The following is a 13,421-nucleotide window of genomic DNA, read 5'->3' on the forward strand; positions in this document are numbered from 1 at the left end:
ATGAGAGACACTGCAAACTGGGTCAGCCAAAAAATCAGCAGTAGCAGAACACGTTGTAAACCATCCTGGGCATAAAATGCTGTTTGAAAACACTGAAAATCTGGTCCCTGCCAACAACTATCAGGTCAGAATGCACAGGGAAGCTATTGAAATCCATACATGCCTGGACAACTTCAACAGGAAAGAATAAACTCTTAAAGTAAACAAAGTTTGGCTACCAGTCCTGAAAAACACCAAAATCAAGACCCAGGAAATGCAAATGAATATCACCCAGGGTGAGAGAGGTTTCCCAGCAGATGATTGATCATTAAGTAAATGGACACCCTGTAGGCTTTGCCATTCAACAACAGAACAATACACAAATTAACATGTAAATTGCTTCCTCTCAACCAACAGTATATATATCCCACTATCTTCCATACCAGCATTCTCTGAAGATGCCAGCCACAGCTGCTGGCATAACGTCAGGAATAAACTCTGGAAAATACAGTGCCGTGTGCAGGATGGATTGCATCTAACTAAAGTTACAGTAGTCTAACTTAAATTTGACTTTTTATACCTTGTATTTCTGATTGTACATTGCTTGTCATAGTTATCCCAGCACCACAATCATCTTCTTAATAACAGGGTTTATAGATTTACTGAAATATATTTACTGAAAAATGGGTGTAAGCATACTTTAAAGCTGACACAGCACATGTGATTTTGCTAAACACTGAAAGTAAACAGAATCATCCTAACAGATTTGTGACAAACTGACAAAGACACTTTAACATCTTGTTACCAGGTCACTTGAAAATGCTGATATTGAAATATATAGGTATTATACTTCACTTAAAAAAAAAAAGAAAGAAAAGATGTAGAATCAAGTCTATTCTTAATTATGACAAATCATTATGGCTGATTATTGATTTAAACAAATAGTAATAATGGCTCAGCCTACTGTATATATCAGTAGAAAGCTTGATTTGCTCCTTTAAAAGATAGGATAAATTGAAGGGCACATTTTTCTTCTCTTTGTTCTTTCCCATCAATTTTAATGGGTACAGAACATCAGTCACATCTAATATAATGAGACAAGAAGATGGATGAGCACACTTGAAGCTACTTGTCACTGGACAGAAAACATCCTGAAGAAGTGACTTTTGTAGCATGGGGTTCACCATGCAGCCTGGACAATAGGTGGAACTACACTGAATGATTTTATATTCACATGAAAGAAAATTCATTTTCTGCCACTATTCAACATATTCCCACATGTTAGATCTTCAAAGGTATTATTCTGCTAAATATGACCAAGAAACAATTTTTCATCCAAGAAGCTACTAACACCAGGAAAAGGAGGTCAGGTGGAGACAAATGTCAAAGATAAAGGTAATAAATAAAAATTGGCGTTTTTTTAAAATGTTTTTCAGAATCTGAAATATATGGTTATTTTTGGTTATGAAAAACCAAACAACTGGTGCACAAGATTTTATGTTAGACAAAGAACAAGTCCAAAATCTTCTTAGCTTTTTCTCAGTTGTTTATGACAAAATGTTAACAATGCAGCTTGCATGGTGTGTGTGTGTGTGGAGGGGGGGGGGTTAAAAGAAAATACAAACAAAAGGTATAATGTGGCCAACTGATAAATTATCATAAAGGAACAGAATCATTCTTTGATTAGAACCATAACAAAGACAAGACTATATAAATGATGAAAAGGTGAAGTTGTAATTCTACGCACACTTGCCAGTAAACCCTACTGAATTTACTGGGATTAACATCATAAAAACCAAATTTAGGATTACAATGTTACTCATGCAACCTGCAGGAAATTTCACAAGCATACACATTATGGTTGCTATGGACTCTTCTGCACAAGTCCTGTTTTCGCAGAAGTCACACAAGCAAAAATAAAATGGGAACATACCACTTTTCAGGCAGCCATCACTGTGCCGCTCTCATTTGTACAACCAAGACTACTGCTCCCATCATACTCACTTCCGGACCTCCCTATTAACCCTGACTCCTTGCCTTATAACCTATCCAGCATGTGTTTAGGGTTTTGTTTGTTTGTTTGCTTGCTTGCTTTTCTCCTCTTTTTCCAGTGCAATTCTCTGATGGAGCTCTGATGCCCCAATTGAAAAAAAGGAAGGAAAGAAGGAAGGACATAAATAAAAAGAAAAATTAAGGTAATCAAGGTGCTTCAGAATAGTGAGGGGGAGAAGGTACAGGAGGATGAGAAGACACATATACCATACGTCTGGAAATCATGAAGCTGCTCCAGAAGTGACATTTTACACTTGGGGACTTGTGCTATTGCCAGGTCATTCACAGGTTTCCTCCGTGAATGAAAAGGGGTGCATTGGGGACAGGGCACTTACAGGATTGCCAAAGACACTTCTTTCTCAGTTTACTTGTGGTATAAAAGCTGTATGCAGTAAGGTCCTCAGTTAAAGAGTAATGCATATTCTTCTGAAACATGTAAGCACCTTCATATAATAGATTTGTGGTTCACTAATATTTTAAGTTTATAAAGAAAAGTTAGCTATATAATACCACTACTGTAATTCTGACAATTATTTGACAATTACCATTATTTTAGTGGCTGTGCCAGTGCTTGCCAAATGAACATAGAATATTTCATATTTATCAGAAAATTATATAATGCTGGATTGATTCAATCTGAAGGCAATTTGTCTGCTCTTAAAGATGCTATTCTCTTCTACTCTACATAAATCTATGCAAAGAATTTGTAACAGAAGTCTTTGTAAAAGAAGTCTAAAACTGTTTGGACCAAAATGAGAATACTGAGGATTGGGCAGAGAGGATTAAGGCCTTTGTACAGGTATGACTAAAAGGAAAATGAGTTCTACTGATAGTTTTAGTAAGGAGATTATTGCACCGCAATTCGCTCACAGGATAGATGCATGATTTAAAAGTCAAATATGGATTTTATCACACTGCCCTGTAGCCAGGCAGTATGCAACCAGTATGCAGTCCATGCTTCTCCGGGCTTCTCCCACAGTTTTTCAAGAATAAGATTTTCTGATTCTTAAACTTAAATTTTAAACTTTTAAAAAATATATACAGAGATACTGAAATGAAATAGGCACAGTAATGTACAAATTCATTCCATTTCATTCTTATAATCAACCAAGTGCAAAGAAAAGTTCATTCTGCATATTCATTTTAACTCACCTGATTTTTTTTTACAGAAAAGTACACCTTTAAAAATTGTGTATCAGAACACTGCTATATCAATGGATATGTAGTATGGATATACAGTATATGAAATTGTGCCTATGCAAAAAACCCATAAAGTATCCCATAAAGTATACAAACCCATAAAGTATACAATGTCAGGGATGATGGGAGTTGTAGCTCTTCACCTCTGGCTCGAACTCACCACCTTGTTACGCACCGGCGCTGACCAGTTTTGGCCAGTGGATAAAGCTTTGCTCTAAAGCAGCAGAGTTACAGAGAATAGGCTGAAGACCCTGACAAACTCTCCAAGCCTTCTCACTCTTGCTTCCACAGAAGTCTTCCCACTTCTTCAGGATCCAGCTGGCTCTTGTATCTTCAGTCAAGACACCAGACAACTCAGTAGTCTTATATAAAAGATCTACTTTATTCTACTATATACAGCTCCAAAACTATCCAACACAACTCCAATAATACTCCTCACTACTATCCACTACTACTACCCACAAAATACATTGGGATTCATAGCAATTATTATAGCCCTTGGAAAACACCACCCACTCTTGTCAGTTTCCACCCAGTGGGCGTATACATCCATTCTCATTGGTTCTCATGGTTCATCTCATAATTAATGATTTCATCATTTCACCTTGTCCACTTAACAATTCTCAGGTGTGTTCAATTATCCACTTTGCATTTCTGTCCTTGGCATTTAGGACTTGCTAATCACATTACCTTTTACACCTGTGTGGCTTCTAATTGCTTTTGCTGAGTCATCCTGCCTCTCACATACATGTTTTATTTCTTTGACTGTATATCCCATGTTGCTTTTTCCTTAACAGTATGGATATACAGTATATGAAATTGTGCCTATGCAAAAAACCCATAAAGTATACATCTAGATATGTATATATTAACTCCTTTCTTGTTGTTCCAACAGGCTTTTTGTATTTCCATCTCACTGTATCTCACCTTTGAAATGGAAGCACAAAGTGAACAGGCTGACTCTTATCTCTGAGTGATGGCCATCTACCTGGTGGTATCTCACAGGACTGTCCTCCATTTCACAGAATATCCTGTGACCTGCCTAGATAGCTACTTGTCCAGAAAAGTGTGTGTATTTGTGAAAATGTGTATGGGGCATCTTCTCAGAACTTCCCCTTTATTTCAGCCTTCCAGTTTTCATTCTACCTTAAGCACCCACAAGTTGCTTCTACATTTTACTTTGTGGATATCTCTCTCTTCACAGTAGTCTTTCCTTTAAAAAGAAACACAAACCAAACTTCCCTTCCTGAATCCTCTCTCATGTCTCTTCTTATCCACTAATATAGGATGTAAAACTGTCAGAGGTTAGGGGGCTTGTATTGCCGGCCAAGAGGTCTTTGAGAGGTTGCCCTCTTCAGCTGTTCTGAAAACATTTTCGCAAATTGCACCAAAATGCTCTTTGTGGGCTTGGAGGGCCAGAAGAAGCCCCTTTTCAACATATGCACTCTCTTCCAGTATGTGGAATACTCCCATTGTTTAATAATGTCAGATAAAGGTCCATTAGCAGCCAATAATGAAAGGAAGATATATCATGAGATTGTTTCCCATTTTTTTCAGCTGTCTTATAATGCATGGGGCCACTGGCTGGAAGGGCTAGTTACATTTTGTTTATGTTTTGTTATGTTTATCTTTTAATTATGCTTTGTTTACTACCAAATCATTTAATAAATGCAAGTGCTTTTTGATTAAATCATTGTGGCGCCAAAGGAAATGGCAGAATCTTCAGGAGTAAATGAGTTATGTAATAGATCCTCAAAAAATCGAATGAATTCTGAATTTATCCAGCTAATTTGTAGCTTCAGTAGATAAGCTCCTGTCAATATAGAGATTCTGCAGTTCTGAACCATGTGTGCTGGATAACCTTGGTTTGATCCATTTGAACATGGTCTAAATCTGGAGCAGGAAACTTCTGGTCTGTGAGCTATATCTGGATTGCACCATAGTATATCTTTTGGACCATGCCATCATCTTGAACCTTCTCCTGTTTTCAATTTTCCTTTTCTTTCACTTTCTTGGCTTTCTAGAACAATGGTATACCAAGGACAGGCCAGTTGAAGCAGTTTTCCCTACATGCAGACAATAAGGGGGTGCACTGTCCTTAGGAACAAGCAGGAGCAAGGAGGAAGTGATCTAGACTTGGCTGGTAAAGTAGGCACAGGTATCACCTGCTGCCACCATAGCTCCTCTACCTACAGCACTAGCACCAGTCTCATGAGAAGAAGGAGGAGAAAGAGATATGTGAATCTCCAAGTAGCAGTGTCTGGCTCTTTTCACACTTGAGGTCTTTTGTATTCCTCCTTGCCCAGTGCCTGGTTGCCACCCACTTCAACAGCTCAAAGAGTATGGCCCGTTACAGACGGGCAAACTGTGGCATGGTGGCGGCGGTACTAGGGTTAGGGAGCGCACACCATGCAGACGCTCCCTAACCCTAGTACGTATTCCATACGTCAAATGGTGGCGCCCTGTACACACAGGTGCTGCCATTTTGACGTGACGGATGCTTAGCATCTGCATGTCATGGCACACTTGTGGCATCACGAGTGCGCCATTGGCGCACTCGGGCATCAGAAGTGTGCCACAAAAAGAACCCTTTTTGTGGGTTCTTCTTTTACCGGCAGGAAACTGCATGGTTTATCTGCTGTGGCTTCCCACCAGGGGAAAAGGAGGCACTGGCAGACCGGCCTTTTTGGGTGGTCTGTAGCCCACCTATGTATCTCTTTTTGTAGTGACAATTTGCTGCCACCAGGTAAGACCTTGGCTCTTGTCTCATCCAACATCTGTCTTCCTGCCTGGCAAACCACTCTCTCAAGTGAAGCAGAGTCTCCTCTCATCAGCCCTGCCTACTTGCAAAGTTCGTGCCTGGTAGTCAACAGCTGCTGTGGCTGGCACCAACTCTGCAGCTCTCAGTACAGCCATCAGCCATATAGTTACTGAAAGCCACATTTCATTGGTACTAAGGTTATGAAAACTGAAACAGGAATAATGCAGTCCTCCAAGTGTGGTTGAACTGCAAATCCTAGCAATCTGCAACACATGCTTAATGATTATTTTATGTTCATGACTGTACTGAAAATAATTTTGTCAGACAGTGGAGGAGTATGAAATATGCTAGGTGTGCAACATCTCCAGAGATCTCCTACTCTGGACCACCTCACAGAATTGTCTCCCTCTTTTTCCATTTGTGCAAAAAGCAAAACAAAAACAGGAATTGTCCCCTCTTCCTCCCTCAACAGGATTAGTTTGTACTGACTGCTCACCACGGGATCTGGCAGCTTCCATGTAAATGGCAGCTTCCATATAAAGCACAAGAGAATGTGGCATACAGAAAACTATCAAATGGTTAATCACTGAGTTGTGGGGGGAAAGGAGCCTGGTTGCTGGGATGGAGAGAGATGATGGTGGGAGTGGTAGAAATATTGGCCTGTTACAGACTGCCAAAATAAAGCTGCTTCGGGTCTCTTTGGAGGTATGCTGTTTAAATGATGCATGCATCCTAAGAATCCGGAAGCTGCACCAAAGCTGCACTCTGGTGCATAGGAATGGAGTGTGGCTTTGGCGCGACTTCCGGACTCTTAGGACCCATGCATTATTTAAATAGCATACCTCCAAAGAGACCCGAAGCAGCTTTATTTTGGCAGTCTGTAACAGGCCATTATAAGTGGGTGAAATAACTCAAATGGGACAGATATAGAGGACAGGAGGTTTGAAAGAAGTTGATGAAGGGAAGCAGCCATAATGGAACAGGCAGAACCACCACGCACTTTAAATTTGGACAGAACACAGTGTATCATGTTAATATGGGTGGGGGGGGGATATAGGAAGGATATGATACAAAGAACAGGACAAAAGGTATTCATGGGTGACAAACAAAGGGCAACTGCAATGATTCCACAAAATCATAACTCACTTTAAATCTGGTTAAAAGACTTGGAAGGCTCAAAGATGTGAGCAATCAAACATTTTTCTTTTTAGTTTTTATTCCACATATGGGGATTTATTAAAAAAAATGCCTAGGAAAGAAAAAAATGGCTTTCCCTGCTTCTGCACAGCGGTTTCAGCTAGAAGATGGTTCACAATGCTTGCTCTGGGTAAAACAAATAAATGGAGATTTAGGGCTTGTTTGCCCAGGACAAATGGCCTGACTTCCCCCTTGCCTCATGTCGAAAATACCCATGGTGGAAATCAGGCCCAATCCTGCCAGTACAGATGTGAATCCATAGGATTCAATTTGACCCTGGGGTAAAGAGCCTTTGTCCCGGGGTAAAATAGCCCTGGTTTTGTGCAGCATTTCTAGTAAACTCCACAGCAAAACCAAGCTGTTCTGGCAGCCCTTCTCCCCCCATGTTCCTTATCTTGCCGGCATATGAACCATGTGAGAAGCCTCCCAGTTGCCCTGTCTGATGCAGAAACAGGGTGTCTGGCCACGTGGCTGCAGCCAGACACACCATTTCTGTGCCAGATAGGGCAAGTAAGAACTTCTCAGATGGTTTGCATGCCGGCAAGGTAAGAGCAGTCCTGGGTCAGTGAGGAGATAGCTGTGTGAACACCTGCCCATGGCCACACTGACACAAGGACTAACCCATATGTGTACGGGGTGAAGGATAGCATGGACTCAGACTGTGCTATCCTCCCCCATCTGCTCAGGCAGTTAGCTGCATACTACATAGTTAATATAACTCATATTGTAGTCCCAAAACTACCTTCATGTTCCTAACTTCCCTTTTTATGTTATGTGACCAAAGTTCAGTAGTCTTTCCTAAAGTTCCACTACCTCAGTAAAGTTAATATAGGTCCAAAACACTGCAGAAATAATCCAGTTTGAGATCTTTTTAACTGCCCTGGCTCCATGCTAGGGAATTTGAGGAACTGTAGTTTTGTAATACATTTAGCCTTCTCTGTCAGAGAGCTCTGGTGACAGAACAAACTACAATCCCCAGGATTCCTTAACATTGAGCCAGGGCAGTTAAAGCAGTCTCAAACTGGACTATTTCTGCAGTGTGTTTTGGATGACAGTTTTTAAATCAGCTATGCTATGATACTCACTCCCTTGGTGAATCAGTTTCATTGGCTACTGGTCCATTTCTAGGCAGAATTCAAAGTGCTAGTTATGACTTATGCCCAAGTTTTAAGATGTTTAAAGAGGGAATTCCTCTCAGTTCCACTGCCTTCAGAAGCACACTGGAAAAGCACAATTGGAAACTCACAAACACAGAAGATAGCCTTCTCAGTAGCTGTTCCTAAGAATTCCCTTCCATGGGCAGTTTGGTTGGCCTTCTCTCAGCAAAGGCAAAGGTCTTTTCATTTAGGCAGGTTCTAAAATTATGTGTTTTCAGTAAGATGTATTGTGCTTGTTATCTATTAAATCACATTTTGAATGTGCTTTAAATGTTTTAATGGTTGCTTTTTTAATATAATTGTTTTTAACTTTTGTATAGTAAGGTTTTAATTGAACTTTATCTTCAGTTGTTCTGACTTGCCTTGTTTCCTATGCCAGGAGAAAGGAGAGATGCTAATTAATTAATTAAACTATGTGCCTGCAGCTCCAGGCAGAATAGGTCACTCAACTCTAACCACTGTAATCTTTCGGACTCTGAGGGAGAGAGTAGGCTGGCCCAGTACCATCAGGGGCTAGCCTGAAGAAAGAGGCTCCTCCCTCCCTAACTGTCATCTTTCGGCCTCTGAGGGAGAGAGAAGGCTGGCCCAGTACCATCAGGGGCTAGCCTGAAGAAGAAGAGCCCTCCCTCCGGTCCATCTGCCTTGGTCCAGGCCTCAGAGGGAGAGAAGAATGCTGGACCTGATTCCCTCCCTGCCTCACCATTCCCTTCTCCTTTTGTGTCGTGTCTTTTAGATTGTAAGCCTGTGGGCAGGGAACTGTCTGTTATCCCCTCTATTGTAAACCGCTCGGATTCCCAGTGATTGGGCGGTATATAAATAAAACCTATTATTATTATTATTATTATTATTATTATTATTACTGACATTACCTACTGAGCCAGAGATAGCCATAGCACCCTTTAAGTCAGTCAAAATCATGGACCTAGAACCCACAGATCCAGAGGGTTCCCTGTATAAACCATATACTGAATTTGTTTAAGAATCTAGTAACCAAGCACTTGTAGTATTTTAATAATAGATGGAGGGATTCCACCTGTTAGATTAATCCAGTATAAATTATTCCCTTCTCCACCAGCCTTTAAAAAAACAACAACACCTAAAGCACCCCTTGAATCATTCTTAATTCTCTGACCTAGCATTTCCAATTCCCTTACCCACGTTCTCTAAATATCCCGCCTCTAATTGTCAGGCTCCACCTGCCGTTCACTCTGAACTAACAAAAGAGTTGTTATACCTGCAATGTCCCAGCCACAGTTAAAGCTTTGCATAATAAGGGTTTAGGAACATCATCCTTGCTTCCACTCTTTTATCTGAATTTCTATATATTCTTAAAAGGATTAAAAGAACAACTTAGCACCCACTTGAGAAATCTGTGACTCTTCATCTTGGTCTCTTTTGTCACATGATGGATGTAAGAAAAGAAGAAGAAGAAGGTGCTTTGGACATTGCTCAAACTTTACCTTTTGAATCACCTTAGTTATTCATACTATTACTGCAGTAGGGATGCTGACCTTGAACCACAGGATGCAAAACTGAATTAACTATCCAATGAAGAAGGTGAGAACTATACATAGTCTACATCTGTCAGTAAAGATAGATGGCACTCAGTATCTGGATATGCATTCAACAGTTTGCCACAGACTTTCAATGGGCCAGTCTAGATATGTACCATAATATGGACACTTATTAACAGACATTCTGCCATAGATAGATATGCATAGTTCTACCAGATGAGATCTAAATTGGGTTGAAAAACTTACATACAGCTTTGGCAGACAATGAAAACAGTAGTACAGTGGGAGTATTTCCAAGTTCCCCAAGTGACAGAAAAACATTTCCCTTCCAGTCCATTTCTGAATGAGAGCAAAAGAGTTTCATTTGCATTCTGGGGTTCCATCAAAGTTTCCAAATCTGACTGGCTATGTGAAACTGTGATTATGTTTACCACATGAACCCTGAAGGATTGGAATTGCGCTGCATATCAGAAAGAGATTCTGAAGCAACAACATATGGGTACTATGAAAATACACCCACATGCACTGCCATCATCAGCATCACAAAAGGAGAGCATTTTTAAATGAGATTTTTGTACACACCAAAAGTTCTTTCCCATCAAAAAATGAATCTCCAAATGCTAACTTTAACTGATGCAGCCATCATATTCATGCTACGACTTCATACATGGAGCCTCCAACCAAAAATTGTGTTACAAGGTTTATTTCACACTATTTCCCATCATGTTTGAGAGAAATCACAACTATTACTATTTTATCTGCAGAAAATTAAAGAGGGAGCAAGCTCTGCTAAGTCTATGTTAGAGTTTGGACTTGAGTCCTAGTCTTCTTGGTCAAAATACAAGCCTACATCCATAAGAAGGCTGAATTTTAAACACAAAATAAAAATAAATTACATTTAATACCTGTACACAATTAGATGTCGACTGCAGTTTCACTGTGAAGCTAAGTGATTAAAAGGGAGATTCCCCCAAGAACTTGTAAACATTTACAAATGTCATTATTTTCCACAGCAACAACAATACCATTAACTCCCATAAGAAGATTTTGACATCAAACAACAACAAAATAACACAGCTTGTAACATATTTCTCCCATGTATAAATCTTTGTTTTCCAATATCACATAGGCAAGCTAGTGATATGAAACAGCAAGAAAACAATAGACTTGTTCTCTTGACAGTTACTTGCATTGCCAAGTTTGTAAACTGGGAAATTCCTTTGTAATATCAATTGTTAGACAAGAACACCTGCCTAAAATATGCTCACACTGGCATGTGATCACAAAGATGCATAAATGCTGGAGTGAAAAACAAAACTAGCTCAAAGATCTATACAGTACAAGATACAATACTGCTCTTTTAAATGCCTTTATCAGTGACATTTCCCCACAATCCAGAATGGAAAAGCTGGTTCTTCCATGGATTATGCCTTATCAGGTAAATACTAAGGTTAAAGGGAAAGTGGTAATTCATCCCCCCCCCCCCTCATTTCTTTATCATGAAAGCTGCAACACTGGCACAGAAGGAAACAAACAAGTAATAGAATGAATAGCTCTGGAATCCCACAACAAAAGGCAGTCACGCTTAAAATGCTTTAGTATTCAATGTCACTTCAATCAAATTTCATAAAATGTACTTAATATATTCCCTGGTTCCAGCATAGTTAAATATTCCTTATAAAATTTAGAGAGAGGTTTGATGTGTTTTCTTATAACATGGTCTGGCTTCTTTGATTAGCAGCACTATAATCTACTGAGCTATTTACATTTTGTATTTTTAGGTCTGTTTGGCTATTCAGAGTCTAAAGGGAATGGGGTGATGGGAGAGAAGTTCTACTTTTTTATTCCCTGCATTGCAATTGTCAGGGAAAATGTAATGATGGAATTACTTCTAAACTGAAGGAAAGTGTTCCACCTAGAGTCCATTTTCTGGAGCCAAAACCAACTGACAGGTTAGCTGCTTTGGATGTTATTTTAAAGACTTTGTGGGGGTTCCCCTCCTCCCCACCTTGCTTTTTATATTATCCCCAGCCATAATTGACAATGTTAATCTTCTTTTCCCCCTCCATGGTGATAAAAAGAGTCAATTTTATATTTAATTAATGCAGAGGATCATTTTGGAAACTGGCTAATGAGGCTCTGATCACATTACCATGAAAATGTGCATTAACACTGCAACTGAGGAGGATGTTTCATGTGTAGAGAATCCACTTTGTAATTAGTCCACTGTGAAATGAATCACGTCAGAAAGAATTTGTACATGGGGAAGGGAGAGAGAAACACCCGGCAATGGGCACTTAGCTACCGCTGTGCCAACAGACCACCAACGTTCTGAGCTGTTTTGTCCTCAGCCCTTCACCCATCATCAACAGTGCAGTCAAAAACTGGAAGCTTTCAGCCTCTGTCAACAGTGGCATGTCAAAGTGAGAACAAATTACAAAGAGGAAGGTAACAGATGCTGAAAGGCAGTTAACTTTCATTTGCCAGATTTCCATAGCAAAAGCCAATTTAAAAAAAAATCATTCAAATCAAATATGGATGCAACAGCACTGGGGCAAAATTGCTAGCTATCATATTAAACACATTTGGTCCCCGCCTGCCCCACTTCTCATTAAGATTGCACAGCAATCACATATTAGTAGGTTACAGTAACATTCCTGCTGCTGGGGTACACACTTTAGTAACTACAGAATAAATTTAACTCTTCATCTAATGGTAAAAAGAAAAGAAAGGAATGGATGACACCTGGTAAAAACATCAATTGAAAGTACATGAATTAACTCCTATTCCAAATGGGGAAAGATAAAAAGTTCATATCAATTAATTGCTAAACAGTAGTTTTCAGTTTAAAAATAGACATCACCATCACCTTCTTACTTCATGCTAAGCCATAAAACCTGGTTCAATAACTTGAAAATACTTGAGACCAAAGACCTGTTAAATCCTAACAGCTGCAAATGCATCATCAGTGAAATTGAAAAAGGATTCACTTACCAATGCTAAAGACTCTCTAAACACACTATGGATCTGGTTCAATGGACAATGAAGGTCTCTGACTCAAAATTTGGCAAAGATACACAGAATTTTAAAAAGGAAACCCAGCAGAAATAAATTAGAGCAGGCGTGGTAAGCAACCTCAAGATTAACAACAAATCCAAAACATGCAAGCATGTGCGTGCAGACACACACTCCAGACATCCCTCTTTTTCAGCAAGTGCTTTTCCAGCCACGAAAATTCCTTTTCCACAGAGCTGCTGGCAATATCTTCTGCACTCACCTGAGAAACTTCATAAAGCAGTTTGTAGTGTTCCTCCCTCTTCTGAAAACTGCACAGATTGCAACCCATTCTAATAAGAAATAATGGAAGAGCAATGCTTCTAATTTTCCAAGAACTGAGAGGCAAATGCACTGACAGGGGAGCACCCTCCAGACTTGACTACTGTTTTTCATCAGTCACTCCAGTGCAGGAACACAGACACACCACTGTTAGCTGGAAGCACAAGCCAGGGCACTGTGTATAAGCAGCATGCTCTTCTTCTTTTTCTTCTTCTTCTTCTTCCC

At 39.8% G+C, this 13,421-nt stretch overlaps 1 protein-coding gene across 1 annotated transcript in view; it reads right to left on the reverse strand.

The window, feature by feature from the left end:
• LOC149312252 (PDZ domain-containing RING finger protein 4-like) overlaps positions 1–13,206 on the reverse strand; it is a 145,962-nt gene extending 132,756 nt beyond the window's left edge. Inside the window, exon 1 of the mRNA XM_089526830.1 lies at positions 13,138–13,206. Within this exon, the coding sequence (XP_089382956.1) occupies positions 13,138–13,206 (69 nt within the window). The remainder of the gene's footprint in view (positions 1–13,137) is intronic.
• Between the last annotated feature and the right edge of the window lie 215 nt (positions 13,207–13,421).

Source organism: Sceloporus occidentalis, unplaced genomic scaffold (genome assembly GCF_023333645.1).
Source record: "Sceloporus occidentalis isolate IW3139 unplaced genomic scaffold, rSceOcc1.0.p SCAF_5, whole genome shotgun sequence".
Lineage (NCBI taxonomy): Eukaryota > Metazoa > Chordata > Lepidosauria > Squamata > Phrynosomatidae > Sceloporus > Sceloporus occidentalis.